At 50.5% G+C, this 17017-nt stretch overlaps 1 protein-coding gene across 2 annotated transcripts in view; it reads left to right on the top strand.

The window, feature by feature from the left end:
- Nucleotides 1-16301: 16301 nt before the first annotated feature.
- Nucleotides 16302-17017, top strand: part of BCAS4 (breast carcinoma amplified sequence 4) — a 58404-nt gene continuing 57688 nt past the window's right edge. Inside the window, exon 1 of one of the 2 annotated variants that reach the window (XM_088843673.1) lies at nucleotides 16302-16480. In XM_088843673.1, the coding sequence (XP_088699799.1) occupies nucleotides 16391-16480 (90 nt within the window). In that variant the 5' untranslated portion in view covers nucleotides 16302-16390. The remainder of the gene's footprint in view (nucleotides 16481-17017) is intronic. The other variant, XM_055393626.2, reaches the window with a different exon arrangement.

The following is a 17017-nucleotide window of genomic DNA, read 5'->3' as shown; positions in this document are numbered from 1 at the left end:
ATATTTCATCTATAACTGCCTCTTATGTGTGCTGAGTAGCTAGTTGTGTCCGACTCTGAGACCCGATGGACTGTAGCCCTCCAGGCTCCTCTGACCCTGGGATTCTCCAGGCAAGAATACCGGAGTGGGTAGCCATTCCCCGCTCCAGAGGATCTTCCCAACCCAGGGATCGAACCCAGGTCTCCTGCATTGCAGATGGATTCTTTACTGTCTGAGCCATCAGGGAATGAAATTGCATACGCCAGACTGGCTAAGGAAGCTGTGTGTACAGTGAAGTAATATATGACTTCAGAAGAAATTTTAGGGAAAAAAGCATATATTAAAAAAAGAAATCGGCTCCCCCCCCCGCAGAAAAAAAGCACTATTCGGAGATAACCGCTCACGTGTTTCAGTACATATGCTCATCAATATATACCTGTTACCTAACGTGTGTTCCAACAGAAATAGGATGTTACAGACATATAAATTATTCTGGCGTTTGCTTTCTTCAGAGGACAATATACTGTGAATGTCTTTTTCTGTCAGTGCAGTTCTGCATCATTCATAATGGCTTCCTCGTTCTTCCTTATTCATAGATGAACTCTCATTTTATAAAACCAGTTCCCTATCATTTGCTGCTTCTATTTTTTTTTCACAATTATAAACAGTGTTGTCATAAACAGCTTTGTAAATACATCTTTTTATTCTTCGTTCAATTTGTCCCTTAGGATAGATTTTTAGAAGAGGAATCATTAGATCAACACATATGTATTTCTCTTTTTTGGAGGCGGGGGGCATTGGTTCCTGATTATATCCAGTTTCCTTCTGGAAGGGTTGTTCTAATTTACATCTTCACCAGAGATATGCGTGAGTTGTTTCCCACTCCAAAACACCTGATTTATTACTTTTATGCTCTTCTTAACTTAGTAGGGGGGGAAAGCATGTCTTTATTTTACTTTGAATATCTTTGGCTATTAATCTGAAGGACTTTTAAAAAATTGTTTATTGGTATTTCTTCTTTTATTAGCTTCTCTATTTGGGTCATTCAAAAAAATGCATTTTAAAAACTGAGGTATCAGGGAGTTTTTTGGTAGTCTGGGTAAGGCAGGATGAGACCCCACACTCCCGATGCAGGGGGCACAGGCTCGATCCCTGGTTTGGGAAATAAGAGCCCACATGCCACAAACAACAGCTGCAAATGAAGGCCTTGCAGCCGCGACGAAGACCCAGTGCAACCAAACAATAAACAAAAACATTACAAAAGAAAAAGGGAGTTATTGGTCTTTGCTCAACATGGTTTATAGATTAAGGAAGTCAACCTTTTGGTCATCAGTTTTTCCTAACTAGTCATTTGCTCCTTACTATGTTTATCATAGTTAGACTCGCCTGCCAAGCAGGAGACGCAGGTTCAATCCCTGGGTCGGGAAGAATCCCTGGAGGAAGGCATGACAGCCCTCTCCAGTAATCTTGCCTGGAGAATCCCATGGACAGAGGAGCCTGGCAGGCTGCAGTCCAGGGTGTCGCAAAGAGCTGGACGTGACTCAGGACTAAACAGTAGCAGCATGTCTATCATTGGCTCTGGGATTTCTCCTGTAGGAATTTGTTTTCCATGGTAAAATCCTTTATTCGTTTCTCTAGTAGTTTCCCTCACAAATTATATAAATGTTTACCCAACTTTTATCCTAAGTTCTATTCTTCTATGACTGTTCTTCCCTTTAAATATTTAATCCATCTGATAATTATCTGGCCATCAGGCAAAAGTAAGGATCTGAGTTTTTTGTTTTGAAATGCTCCATTGATTATTCTCACATAATGTATTGAATAAGACACTGCTTTTCATTGAACTGTAATTCCACTTTTATCATTTGCTGATTTCTTAGATGTCCCTGGGTTTGTTTTGGCCAAATCACTGACTTGTTACTCTGTCTTCTTTGGGGTTGTTTCATGCTGTTTTGATTATTGAAGCTTCAAAATACATTTTAGTGTCTACAGAGCAAATCCTCTTCTTCCTCCTCAAGAATTTACTTTTTACAAAATCAGTTATTTGGATGAAAAATAAATTCACATGGCTCAAACAACCAAAAAAGTTTTTTAAAGTACATGGTCTAAAGAAAACGGCGGCCTCCAAAGGGCTCCCACCAGTGAGAAACGCCCAGAGCTGCCGCTGCCCGCATCTGTCTATGCAGCGAGCCCCAGCCATGCCTCCCCACCCCGCCTCTGCAGGAGACCCCCTGTACCGGGGGTAATACAGCCGTGATTCCACTGAACTGCGAGTTAGAGCTGCCACTCAAGAATTTCAGATTTGAAGCTTTCCTGGTGGCTCGTGAGTAAGAATCCAGCTGCCAATGCAGGGGGCACTAGCTCCACCCCTGATCCGAGAAGATCCCACACGCCACACAGCAACTACACCCCTGCACCAGAGCCACTGAGCCTGCATGCTAGGCCCCGGGAGCCGAAACCATGGAGCCCACCCGCTCTAGAGCCTGTGCTGTGCTGTAAGAGACGCCGTCGCAGTAAGAGGCCCGTGTACCCCAGCTAGAGAGTAGCCCTGCTCACCCAGCCAGAGAAAGCCCATCGCAGCAGTGAGGACCTAGTGCAGCCGAAAATAAACGAATAAATATTAAATTATTTAAAATCCAGATTCCTCATGCCTCTGGAACAACAGGCAAAGGAAGGAATTTCGGTGTTAGCTGGCATAGTTGATCCTCATTACCAAGTGGAAACTAGTCTACTGTTCCAAGATGGCGGAGGATTACCTGGCATAGGAACACTTCTGCTACTTGAAATGAGTCACCCATGAAGTGAATGGAAGGACACTCAGTTCAGTTCAGTTCAGTTGCTCAGTCGTGTCTAACTCTTTGCGACCCCGTGAACCACAGCATGCCAGGCCTCCCTGTCCATCACCAACTCCCAGAGTCCACCCAAACCCATGTCCATCGAGTCGGGGATGCCATCCAACCATCTCATCCTCTGTCGTCCCCTTCTCCTCCCGCCTTCAATCTTTCCCAGAATCAGGGTCTTTTCAAATGAGTCAGTTCTTCACATCAGGTGGGCAAAGTATTGAGCATCAGTCCTTCCAATGAACACCCAGGATTGATCTCCTTTACGAGATCTCTTACTGGTTGGATCTCCTTGCAGTCCAAGGGACTCTCAAGAGTCTTCTCCAACACCACAGTTCACTACTGCCCAATAAAAAAATTAAAAGCTAACTAGAGGATGTCTTCTCTCTCCTCCTCCCTGGCTGTGGGGATGTTTTAAGTTTAGCCAACTGGATGCCCTCACCTGCCGCCTGAAGCTTGACCTGGTGACCGAAAGAACATGAGACATTTGGAGCTGTTTATGGCGACAGCAGCAGGCCGGGAGGCCCCCGTTCACGCGCCTCCTGCGGCCTGGCCCTCGGCTGCGCTCGGCCGCCTGACCTCCTCACTCTTGCACGTCATTCATGCCTGGTGCTCCAGCTTTCTTCTCAGTTCTGCGAGGTCCCAGGAATCCTTCCAATCAATTTCTTTTTTGCTTAAAAAGAAAAAATAGGACACGGTGAAAACACCACCACCTCCTTCGGTTCCCAGTTTACCCGACTGTCATTCCCTCCCCTCAAGTAACACTTACGATTTGTTTCTTGCTTGTCTCTCCATGGACTTTTTTTCACATAAACCATACAGTACAAAAATACATTATGTTTCCTCTTCTTATTATATAAAACTAGCATATTCCACCCTTTGCTTCTTTCATTTAATGTATTTTGGTAATCATCCCACATCACTAGATAAAAATCTTCCCCGTTCATTTTATCTCTATTCTTTTTTCTGAAGACAAACTTTTAATTGTGGAGTTATCTTAGAGTTACAGTAGGTTACACAGATAGTACAGCAGCACCCAGCTCCCTCTGATGCGAACAAGTTACACCACCACGGTACATTTGTCAAAACTAGAAACTGACGGTGCATGTCTTCATCTGCTGAGGCTGCCGTAACAAAATACCGCAGACTGGGTGGCTTGGACAACGGAAATGTATTCCTCACAGTTGTGGAGTCTGGAAGTCCAAGATCAAGGTGTTGGCATGGTTTACTTCAGGAGGGCTGCCTACTGTCTCTGCCCTCCCGTGGCCTCGCCTCTGAGCAGGAGAGGGGGGATCACGCTCACGGGCATGTCTTCTTCTAAAGACCTAAAGGCACAGATCTCATAGGATCAGGGCCACAGCCTTATTATCTTATTTTGCCTCGGTTATTTCCTTAGAGGCCCCATCTCCAGATACACCCACACCAGGAGTCAGAGCTTCAGCATGTGAACTCGGGAAAGGTGAAGAGGGCCAACCATTCAGTCTATGCTAGGCCATTACTACTCACTGAACTTTATTTGAATGTCACCATTTTCCCAACAATATCTCCTTTCTGTTCCAGGATCTAGTCCAGGATACCACATTGCATTTAATCCCCATTCATGTTCTAAACTCTGGTTTGGGGAACTAAGATCCCACATGCTGCGTGTTGTGGCCAAAAATTTTTTTAAAAAAAGAAAAAAAGAAAGAGATTCTTCTGGCTTCGAATTCACATTTCTTGAGGTAAAGTGGTTCCAAGTCATTGGACAGATTGGCTGAACCAGAATCTGCATTTTACCAAAATCCCCAGGAGACGTATCATTCACCTGATACACTGAAGTTTAGGACGAGTGACCTAGAGGTTCACCATTCATCTAGAGGTGAATTTCGACCAGAGCAGAAAGCCCGTCTACACTGTCCCTGAGAGCTGGGGCACAGTCTGGGAGGCGCCCAGCCCCGCTTGAGTTGCCCCCAAGGGGTGGGGCTCACCACTCCTGGACCCTATCTTCTGAGTCACATATAGCTCAGCTTCAGAAACTTTCCCCTCACTTCGAGATGAAATTGTCTTCCCTTTGGTAATGCCTTTGTACGTGTTTCCCCTTGCTGGGTAACACATCCCCACGAACCCAGAGGCTTAAAAACAACACACATTTGTCATCGGAGCTTCTGGGGGTCAGGAGTCTGGGTGCAGTTACCTGGATCCAGGCTCAGTGTCTCTCAGGCTACAACGAAGGTGCCGACTGGGACCATCTGAGTCCACGTCCAATGTCAAGCACATGCAGGTCACTTGTGGGTAGGATATTCATTTACTGCATCTGTAGGACTGAGGCCCTGGACTCTGGAGGCACCAGCCTTTCCTGCCGGTGGCCCCCAGGGGGTGGAGCACAGCATGGCTGCTCGCTTTCCTCCAGGCCGGCAGGAGAATGCCTCCCTGAGTCCTTCCAGCTCTGACCTCTAAAGTCTCTTTAAGGGCACCTCTGATTAGGTGAGGTCCACTCAAGATAAGTTCCTTTTTGATTAACTACCAAGACACCTTAAAGAATAGGGCTTCCCTGGTGGCTCACATGGCAAAGAATCTGCCTGCAATGCCAGAGACCCAGGTCCATTCCCCTGGAGTACGAAAGGGCAACCCACTCCAGTATTCTTGCCTGGGAAATCCCATGGACAGAGGAGCCTGGAGGGCTACAGTCCATGGGGTCACAAAGAGTCAGACACGACTGAGTGACTTTCACTTACTTACTTCCTTACCAGGTCAACTAACCAGTAACCTCGTCATGGGAAGGCTATCCCTCTGGTCCCACCCGTACGTGGGGATGATGTGTGGTCCACCAGCGGGCTGGAATTCCACACAACTCCAGAGGGTGCCATGCACACTGTCGTCTCTGTGAGTGGTATCCTGGAGTCTTGCAATGACCAGCCTGCACAGCCAGGCAGGTGGGACTGCTCTGAATTTTCATGTTCCTGGCCCAGTTGTTCTTTTCTCAGAACCCCGGTAGAAGTCCTTGACCCCTTCCTGGAAATCTTCCTTTAGATAATCCAAACTTTCTCCAGGCAAAACAGCTCCAGCCCCTTCAAACTGTCATCACATGTCATAAAGTCACATGACCATCACATGAAATCAGTTCAGTTCAGTTGCTCAGTTGTGTCCAACTATCTGCGACCTCATGGACTGCAGCACGCTAGGCTTCCCTGTCCATTACCAACTCCCGGAGCTTGCTCAAACTCATGACCATTGAGTCAGTGATTCCACCCAACCAACTCATCCTTTGACACCCCCTTCTCTTCCTGCCTTAAATCTTTCCCAGCATCAGGGTCTTTTCAAATGAGTCAGTTCTTCTCATCAGGTGGCCAAAGTATTGAGCTTCAGCATCAGTCCTTCCAATGAACCCAGGACTGATCTCCTTTAGGATGGACTGGTTGGATCTCCTTGCAGTCCAAGGACTCTCAAGAGTCTTCTCAAACACCACAGTTCAAAAGCATCAATTCTTTTGGTGCTCAGCTTTCTTTATGGTCCAACTCTCACATCCATACATGACTACTGGGAAAACCATAGCTTTGAGTAGACAGACCTTTGTCGCAAAGTAATGTCTATGCTTTTTAATATGCTGTCTAGGTTTGTCATAGCTTTTCTTCCAAAGAGCAAGTATCTTTTAATTTCATGGCTGCAGTCAAGATCTGCAGTGATTTTAGAGCCCAAGAAAATAAAGTCTGTCACTGTTTCCATTGTTTCCCCATCTATTTGCCATGAAGTGATGACCCAATGAACAGTAGGCCACAAGGCTCCTCTGTCTATGGGATTCTCAGGTGAGGATACTGGGGTGGGTTGCCATTTCCTCCTCCAGGGCATCTTCCCGACCCAGGGATTGAACCCATGTCTCTTACATCTCCTGCATTGGCAGGCAGGTTCTTTACTACTAGTGCCAACTGAGAAGTCCCATGAACATCAAATCGGTCATAAACTGACTTTATGTTCAGTTTGTCTCAACAGCTGTTGTTGAGTAGCTAAGTCGTGTCTTTTGCGACCCCATGGACTGTAGCCCACCAGGCTCCTCTGTCCATGGGAATTTCCAAGCAAGAATACTGGAGTGGGCTGCCATTTCCTTCTGCAGGATCTTCCTGACCGGGGATCGAACCTGGGTCTCCTGCACTGCAGGTACATTCTTTACCACTGAGTACATTCTTTACCACTGAGCTACTGGGAAGCCCTTACCTGGACATTTATTAAATGCGTTCTTGGTGACCAAATCCTTGCCACCATCAGCTATGTTACCTATCTGGCCATCTTCTCTCTCCTCCCTGGAAAACACTCTAGTTTGTCGATATTCCACTTATAATGTAGGATTTATTGAGCAATCACTCTATGCCAGCCAGTGCTTAAAGCAGTTGACGTAGATTGTCTCAGTGAATCATGTCAGCAGCACCATGAAGTTGCATCATGCTACTTTGCATGAGGAAATTCAGGCACAGAGAAGTGACGTAACTCACAAGATCACACAGCTGTTGGCGGCTGGCACACAGAGGCTGCACTGTCAGTCACTGTGCCTGGCACCCACCCAGAGGTTCGCTCTGAACCTGGCAGGGGCCCTCCAGGAGCCAGAAGACTGTCCAGTCCTCTCTTTGTACTGCATTCCGTATGCTTTAATTAAAGCACCCTCATTCTCATTGGTTTTATAGCAACTGTGTTATATCACTGTTTCAAGTTAAATTTAAAATCAATTTAAAAATTCTCTCTGTCGGGCTTCCCTGGTGGCTCAGTGGTAAAGAATCTGCCTGTCAATGCAGGAGACAAGGGTTTGATCCCTTGGTTAAGAATCCACCTTGCAATGCAAGGGACACTGGTTCGATCCCTGGTCTGGGAAGACCCCAGATGCCACGGAGCAACTAAGCCCGTATGCCATAACTACTCAGCCTGTGCTCTAGAGCCCGGAATCTGCAACTACTGGGGCCCACACACCCAGAGCTGGAGCTCCGCTACAAGATAAGCCGCCGAATGAGAGCCCCGTGCGCCACGAGAGTGGCGCCTACTCACTGCAACCAGAGAAAAGCCCTCGCAGCAGTGAAGTCCCAGCAGAGCCAAAAATAAACAAACAAAATTATTATTTTTGAAGAAGTTTAAAAAAAATTCTCTCTGTCATGCTATAGACGAGGTTTCTCATATCCTCAACAATCTTCAAAAAAGTAAATGCTTCTTCTTTACTCTTTGCTAAACGTCACTGTTACAGCCAGAGGCCCCTCTTGGCTCACTGTCCCCTGCTGGTGTGCCTGCAGGCTTCATATAGAGCAGAATCTCATTTACCGAGAGCCTACTGTATAGACCATGCTGTACCATGTAACGCCAAGGACAGCAAAGGGTCTTTGAACCCTAGTGGAAAGAGACACAGGTTCCTAAAGCAGGAAGACAAATATACTCCCACGTCCCAAATAGTCTGACAAATATTGTTTTACCAGGGCACTTCGTTTTCTAACTTCAGATCCATCTCAACGTAACACAAGAGAAAGAGCCATGGGCTTGAAACCCAACCCCACTTAGTTCAATGCATGGGCCTGGGCCGCAGTTTCCTGAGCCTCAGTTTTCCCAGCTGCAAAGCAGAAAATCAAGTCCACAATTCCTTTTTTTTTCCCTTTTTTGGTACTTTTAAAATCCAGGAAACAAAACCATTTGCTTTTTTCTCCATCGGGCCAGCAGAAAATGTGATGAACAACAAAACCTGAGCCGAACTGGCATGAGACTTATTTAAGACCTCCAATTAGCTCATGGAGGGTGAATGTTGACACATTCTGCTGAGAAATACAAAGCTTGATAACAGGGTGTTGCCCTCCTCCAAAACCCAGGAGCCCTGATTATGAAACCCGCTGGCCCCAAGGGTTTTGCATTAGGAATGGTGGGCCTGTAATTCCCATCTCGGCCGCTGGCCAGCAGGAGAATTTGCAGAAGGCCCTAAGCTCGCACCCGGGCCACCTGAGTTGTGCCCCTTCACACTTTCCTGGGCAGCATCTTCCCTCCAGCGTCTGTTTAGATGGAGGCAGAACAGCCTGGGACCCACACTTCAGTAACTCGTTCAGCTGTTAAGTCGTGTCCGACTCTTTGTAACCCATGGACTGTAACAATCAGGCTCTTCCGTCCATGGGATTTCCCAGGCAAGAATACTGGAGTGGGCTGCCATTTCCTTCTCCAGAGGATCTTCACGACCCAGGGATCGAAACCTGGTCTCCTGCATTGGCAGGCAGATTTTTTTTTTTTTAACCACTGAGCCACCAGGGAAGCCTCACATTTCAGTAGCTGGAGGGGGAAAAACTCCTTTTTCCTCTAAACCTGTGATTCTCCTCTCACTTCCCAGGAAACATGCAGCGCTAGCCAGAAAGCCAAACGAATCTTAGGGAGCATTTTGAACCTTGACCCTTGGCCTCTTGCCTCCAAAGCTACAAGACCCTTTGTGTAGCTCTGTTGCGGAAAGAAAAGCCACAGTGAAAAACGGATCAAATTCCTGGGGAGAACTAGAAGCTTTCTTTCACAGAGAAAGAAAGGGATGTGCTGCCTCCCATTACTGTAGAGAGATCATTTCAAAACTGTGTTCAAAAAAATGCTTTTAAAGCCTGGCTTTTCACTGTGCTTCTCTCAAGAGGGGTTGTGTTGTAAATCATTTTGCTGGTGGGGAGGCAGAGAGAGTGACTTCAAATTTTAGAGAAACGTGCTTATTGAGGACGGACTTGTATGTGCAAAGGCAGCCACCAGACTCCTACGGTAAGCCCCCGAAACGGCCGATGTGGGCTCTGCCTCGGGAACTTCCTGTCTGATGGTGGCCTTACAACTTAGCAGAAGGTACGAGGTAGCAGAAGGTAAGCTTAAAGGGCCCATCTGTTTGGGGGTCAGAAAACGGGCCATGAAGAAAGGCCTTGAAGACTAGGCGGAAAGGCAGGGAGGGTGGTCAGCCCCGGGGCAGCTGAGGCCTCCGACACAGACACACGGGACTCTGATGTGGAGCCCGGCAGACGTGGGGCGTGTTCGGGGGACCCGGGGGCAGAACCCAGACACCTTGACGGGCCGAGAGTGCAGAGAGAGACTGAGGCAAGTGAGGAGGAATGTGCCAACCAGGGCATCTCATTAACTGCCACGCCGCAGTGCAGCCCATGGCTTCCTAAGCTTTCCTTTCTCACCGAGAGAAGTCACAGCTGAATGCCTGTGTAGCCTGTCAAAGAGCACCATATTGAAAGATACAGACATTTAAGCATAGTTCAGTTCAGTTACTTAGTCGTGTCCAACTCTCTGCGACCCCATGGACTGCAGCACGCCAGGCTTCCCTGTCCATCACCAACTCCCGGAGCTTGCTCAAACTCATGTCCATCGAGTCGGTGATGCCACCCAACCATCTCATCCTCTGTCGTCCCCTTCTCCTTCTGCCTTCAATCTTTCCCAGCATCAGGATCTTTTCTAATGAGTCATTTCTTCACATCAGGTGGCCAAAATATTGGAGCTTCAGCATCAGTCCTTCCAATGAATATTCGGGACTGATTTCCTTTAGGATGGACTGGTTGGCCCTCCTTGAAGTCTGGCCAAGGGACTCTCAAGAGTCTTCTCCAACACCACAGTTCAAAACCATCAGTTCTTCAGTGCTCAACTTTCTTTATAGTCCAACTCTCACATCCATACACGACTACTGGAAAAACTATAGCTTTGACTAGATGGATCTTTATCGGCAAAGTAACATCTCTGTTTTTTAGTACGCTATCTAGGTTAGTCATAGCTTTTCTTCCAAAGAGCAAGTGTCTTTTAATTTCATGGCTGCAGTCACCATCTGCAGTGATTTGGAGCCCCAAAAATAAACTCTCTCACTGTTTCCATTGTCTCCCCATCTATTTGCCGTGAAGTGATGGGACTGGATGCCATGATCTTAGTTTTCCTAATGTAGAGTTTTAAGCCAACTTTTTCATTCTCCTCTTTCACTTTCATCAAGAGGCTCTTTAGTTCCTCTTCACTTTCTGCCATAAGGGTGGTGTCATCTGCACATCTGAGGTTATTGATATTTCTCCCGGCAATCTTCATTCCAGCTTGTGCTTCATCCAGCCCGGCATTTCATATCATGTACTCTTCATAGAAGCTAAATGAGCAGGGTGACAATATACAGCCTTGCTGTACTCCTTTCCCAATTTTGAATCAGTCCATTGTTCCATGTCCAGTTCTAACTGTTGCTTCTTGACCTGCATACAGATTTCTCAGGAGGCAGGTGAGGTGGTCTGGTATTCCCATCTCTTCAAGAATTTTCCACAGTTTGTTGAGCATTTAAGCACGGTGATGTGCAAATCTAACACACCTGTGAATGTCTTCTTTTGGGCCACTCTATAACAAAACACCTTAGCCGGCAAGGCTTATAAACAGCAGACATTTATTTCTCACAGATCAGGAGGCTGTAAGCTCAAGATCAGGGAGCCAGCAGGGTCAGGTTCTGGTGAAGGCCTGCTTCCAGGTTGCAGGCTGCTGACTTCTCTGTGTCCTCACACAGCAGAAAGGGCAGGGGAGCGCTCTCAGGGTCTCTTTAATTTTCTTTTTTTCTTTTCTTAGTGTGTGTGTGTGTATATGAGTATATATATACACACACACACACATGCTTATGTGAGGTTTCCCTGGTGGCTCAGAGGGTGAAGAATCTACCTGTAATGTGGGAGTCACAGGTTCAATCCCTGGTTCGATCCCCAGGAAGATGCCCTGGAGAAGAGAATGGCTACGCATTCCAGTATTCTTGCCTGGAGAATTGTGTGGACAAAGGAACCTGGTGGGCTATGCAGTCCATGGGATCACAAAAAGTCAGACAGGACTGAGCAACTAACATGTTCACTTTTCATATGTACGTGTGTGTATATGTATCTCCCTCCAGAGCTCCTGCGTCTTGGTGTCAGCCATGTGGAGGTGACACGGTGCAGATCTCCCTGTGCACTAGACGCCCCAGCCTGGGCTTCCTGGCTCACCTCTGTAAGTGCGCTACCTCCCGAGACCATCACCTTTCGGTTAGGATTTCAACATATGAACTTGGGACACACACATTCAGCCCATAGGGTCAGGCTCCATGGCAGGGCCAGCGCTCAGGTGAGGCAGCAGGGATGCCTAGGACACACACATCCTCAAAAGGAGACCCTCGCTCCCAGGGGCTGCTCCTGACCAGGAGGCCCTTTAACAATCTGTCTTCCAAGGGCCTCTCTTGCCTCATGCAGGTCCTAGCTCTGCTCTGTGGGCTCCCATTGGCATCTTAGGGTTCAGAGAGAAAATCAGTAGACCCACTGGCAAGGGAGGCTGAGGTGGGGTCTGAATTGCACCATTGAACCTGAAGTTCACTTGGGGAACTGAGAGCAAGAAGAGACTGCTGGCTGGTCCTTTGGGAGGGCAGTGAAAAGGGGGGTGGGGGGTCCAGCACAGGGGGCAGGGCAGCTGCCCACCTTCCCAGCAGGCTAGGCTGGGCTGAGGTGGCAGCACCAGGATCAACAGTAGGGTCATCCTGTAGGAGGTAGGATGGGAGTAGCAGGTAAGCACCTGGTTCTTCCATTTACTAATCATCAATATGTTGTGTTGTTGTTCAATCGCTAAATTGTGTCCAACTCTTTGTGACCCCATGGACTGCAGAGTGCCAGGGCTCCCTGCCCCCATTATCTCCTAGTGGCTCAAATTCATGTTCACTGAGTCAGTGGTGCCATCTAACCATCTCATCCTCTCCTTGGCAGCCTCCTTCTCCCTTTGCCTTCAATCTTTCCCGCATCAGAGTCTTTTCCGGGGAGTCACCTCTTTGCAACAGGGGCCCAAAGTAGTGGAGCTTCAGCTGTAGTCCTTCCAATGCATATTCAGGGTTGATGTTCTTTACGGTTGATTGGTTTAACCTGCTTGCTATCCAAGGGACTCTCAAGAGTCTTCTCCAGCACAATTGGAAAGCAATCAATTCTTCGGAGCTAATTATAATCCCGGGCAAGTGATTTAACCTCTATGGGTCTCAGTTTCTTCATCTCAAAAATAGGTATCAGCACAGCGGCCCTGTCTCCCAGGGTGCGGTGGAGATTCAAGGCAAGCATCTATGTGAAGCGTTTAGAAGACAGTGTGGCCCCCAGGAAGCTTTCACATTCTCAGTGAGGCCAGCGGACCTTAGAAACGGGCAGCTGCAGAGTCACGGGCCCACAGAGATAAGCAGCGCTGGAGCCGAACCGATAGAATCACCTGGGGAATCCTTCCAGCCTCCCCAACCCAGGCCACGGTGCCCTGCCCGATTAAATCCCAGTCTCTGGGGAGCGGTCTGGGCATCGGTATTTTTCTGGAGGTCTCCAGGCGTTTCCAACGCGCAGCTGAGTCTGGCAACCACGCTCATCTAGAACTTCGGGTGCCTGAGGCCTGAGTGGACAGAGGCGACCTTGAAAACACACAGACAGGCAACCGTTTTGCAGCTGGAGGAGAAGCCCGATGGGCTGGCGGGTGGGAGGCTGGGGCGCCTCGGGGCCCAGCCCGGGGGCGGCTGCGGCTGCGGCGCGCTCTCGGGGGTCGCGGGGCCCGGCGGCCAGGGCGCCCGCAGCCCGGGCGGGGAGGGAGCCGGCGGCCCGGCCCGCAGCCCGGCAGGCAGGAGGCAGGAGCGGCTCGCGGCGCGGCTCGGGCGCCAGGGGGAGCTCGCGGGCGCGCCGCGCCCCGTCCCCGCAGCTGGTTCAGACTGGTTCGGGCAGGGTGCGGCCCGGCGGGCTGCATTCCAGGCCGCGGGCGCCGCCGGCCCCGGGGTCCCCCGCGCGCCCCCGGGGCCCGGGGAGGCGTGTTGGTAGTTGTCTTCTCTGATTCAGATCATTCATTTGGGCCCCCACGGGGGCTCCTGAGCCCGCCGACACACCCTCGGCTAGCCTGGGGGTGCTGCGTGCATCACAGGCAACCGCAGAGCTTTCCAGAGTGCCCCCGCCCCGCGCCCCTTCTCTCCAGAGACTCCGACTCCGAAAGCTGGGCTGGGGCTCCGGGCAGCTGCATTTTAAGCAAAATGTTTCTAAGGCACCATTATATTTGGGGTGGTGGGGGAAGACTGGAAGCAAAAATGATTGTTGGCTAGCCAACTTGGCCCAGGGTAGGAATCCCCTTGACGCTTGTGCAGAGCGAAGATCTCTTCCCCCGACACCCCATCTCCAGGAAAAGGGGGTCGGGGTAAGCAGCATTTTTAGCTAACACCCTAGGGGTTTGGTTTTTCTATTTTTTTCCCCCTCCAATGAGTCATATTGGGCATCTTTAAATACTGTAACGAGCATCAGCGGAAGAAATAGAACGCTACGAATACATAATTGAACCCCCTCTCGTACCACCGCCCCAGTTTCCCCTCCGCCGCCCCAGAGTAACCACCTTCCTGAATGTGGCGCTGCACACCCGTGCACAGCTTTATACTTTTACTCCATATGTCTCTATCCATAAACAATATATAGTGCGGTTCGCGTGTTTTAAAAACTTTATGTTAATGGCAGCGTGCCCTACAGAGCCTTCTGCGACTTGCTTTTTTCCCTCCTCTTTTTCTTAGCATTATGTTTTTGAGATTCCTCCATCAGGGGAAGTTTGCTGCACTTAAGGCCTGTTTGGCTAATCTGAAGCCGTTTCTCGGTTTTTCCGAGGGAGGACCCCGGTCCGTGCGCAGGGGTGAGGGTCAGAGCTGGGCTCCTGGCTGTCTTGTGTGATGCAGAAGAGCTCTGGGCATCAGACGCCTCAGGACAGCAATGAATGTCCAAGTGCAGGTTCAGTGAGTTTCTATTAAATCTTCTTCCTTAGCACCTGAGGCCCAAGTCTTGGGCAAGAATTTTCCAGAATATTCCTTTGGCCGGAAAGCCTGGATATTTGGGCGGAGATGTAAAGCAATTAGCAGTGGACAGCTGTGGAAGGGGGAAGATGGATTACCCAAAAGACACACCAAGCGTGTGCTCACGCCCCCCCCCCCCGCCGACCTAAGCTTGTCGTATAAAATACAAATTCAGATTTAACAGGATGGGGATAAGGGGAGTCCTGTATACTTATTTTAGCCCTAAGCCAAGCCCGATTTTTAAAAAGCCAATCTTAACACTTTAAAAATAATCATAGGAAAAATTAGACTGCTAGACCTCCAGATACCTCCTTACATTTTAAAAAATTTAACTCACTAGCAGGTCCGTCTAGTCAAAGCTATGGTCTTTCCAGTAGTCATGTATGGATGTGAGAGTTGGACCATAAAGAAGGCTGAGCGCTGAAGACTAGATGCTTCCGAACTGTTGTGCTGGAGAAGACTCTTGAGAGTCCCTTGGACTGCAAGGAGATCCAACCAGTCAGTCCTAAAGGAAATCAACCCTGAATATTCACTGGAAGGACTGATGCTGAAGCTGAAGCTCCAATACTTTGGCCACCTGATGCAAAGAGGTGGAAAAGACCCTGATGCTGGGAAAGATTGAAGGCGGAGGAGAAGGGGACGACAGAGGACTAGATGGTTGGATGGCATCACCGAATCAATGGACATGAGTTTTGAGCAAGTTCCAGTAGTTGGTGATGGACAGGGAGGCCTGGCGTGGTGCGATTCATGGGGCCGCAAAGAGTCGGACACGACTGAGCGACTGAATTGCTTTTGACCCTACCCTCTTCAGCCTCTAAGGAGTCTAGACTAGCCTTTTAGGGGGTGGGGGTCAAATTTAGTGCGCTAAAGGATTCCATGTGGAGTTTATTTTAAAATCTGCCCCCGGGAGGAAGAGGATCGCTACACCCAGCTTCCCTAACTATTAGGACTGTCAGCCAGGCGCATACAAGCTGCTGTCCTAGGAGAGGCCTGGTGGGCGGGGTGATGGGGGAGGGGTGGTCTTTAAATGAAAGGCTCCTTTAAGATAGCTGTTCTCTATCCTGAATGCACGCTGGAACCACCCGGGGAGCTTTACAAACTACTGATGCCCGAGCTCCACCTCCAGAGACTCTGGCTGGATAGGCCTGGGGTGAGGTCTGACTTCCGGGCTTTTAGAAACTCCCCCGTTGAGTTCAGTCGCTCAGTCGTGTCTGACTCTCTGCGACCCGGTGGACTGCAGCACGCCAGGCTTCCCAGTCCTTCACCAACTCCCGGAGCTTACTCAAACTCAAACTCTATGGAATCGGTGATGCCCTCCAACTGTCTCATTCTCTGTCTCCTTCTCCATCCTTCAGCAAACTCCCCGGGCCACTCTAAAGTGCTCTGGGAGCTGGGACCCGCCGCTCCACCGGATTTCAATGCAACGGGTAGTCTGTACGCACGGTTCTCAAACTCAGCAGTGTGTTAGAATCACCTGGCGAGCATCAAACCATGCAGATGCCCAGGTTCCAACCCTAGAGACTGTGTGTGGCCTGGACTTGGGGCGTCTTGAAGGAGCCCCCGGGGATCGCCGTCTGGAAGCGAGTTTGAGACGCCGGTTTGCCAGGTGGTGCGGGGCCGGGTGCAGGGAGCGCGGCGCGCCACTGGGCGGCGCTGCCCGCTCGGCCCGGCGCTCCGCGCGGCGCGCACCGGCCCCGCCTCCGCCAGGCGGGCCGCGGGGCGTGCAGCGGGCCGGGGCGGGGCTCCGAGGCCGGGACGCGCTGTCGGGCTCCCGGGCAGCCTCCGCCCGCCGGACCCTGCCGCGCTCGTGATGCTTCTCGTGGACACCGATCGGCCGGAGCCCGTGCGCGGCGGAGCGCGCGAGCTCGCGGTCTTCCTGACCCCCGAGCCCGGGGCCGAGGTAGGGGACGCGGCTGGAAGTGGGGGAGGCGGGTCTCGGGGTTAGGGGCTCCAGGGCTGCGCGCCCCAGCGAGGGAGTGGACGAATGGGGTGGGAGGACCCCTGAGCGCTGGGCCCGGACCCTCGGCTTCCCCGCAGCTTTCTCTCGTACCCGGCTCTGGGGCTCCGGGGACGCACGGGGGGCCCCGGGGTCCCTCCTCGGCGGCGCGGTGGCTGCCCAGGGTCACCCAGAGATGCGCGTCAGGTCGCTCCCGCCCGGTTCTCCAGCCAGCACGCCTCTCAGGGACCCAGACTCGCCTCCCATCCTTACCTGAGCACCCCCTCTCCCCGACCACCCGCCCCCCGCCCCAGCATCCGTCGGGATGCCAGAGGGAGTCGCGCTCAGAGCTGATGCCCTTTGCAAACCCGGGCCCTCGGGGAGGCCGAGCCTCGGTCCCGCCTCTGCCTGTGCGCTCGGCCTGCTCGGCTCTGAGCTGACGCCAGATTCCCGCAGGAGGCAGGCAGGCTGCGTCTGTGAGGATGCACCCGGCCTCGGTCT

The sequence above is a fragment of the Moschus berezovskii genome, chromosome 15 (genome assembly GCF_049115385.1).
Source record: "Moschus berezovskii isolate FMDL1 chromosome 15, NW_MosBer_1.0, whole genome shotgun sequence".
NCBI classification, from domain to species: domain Eukaryota; kingdom Metazoa; phylum Chordata; class Mammalia; order Artiodactyla; family Moschidae; genus Moschus; species Moschus berezovskii.
The sequence above is the reverse complement of the archived record's forward strand: the minus strand, read 5'-3'. Positions and strand labels throughout refer to the sequence as shown.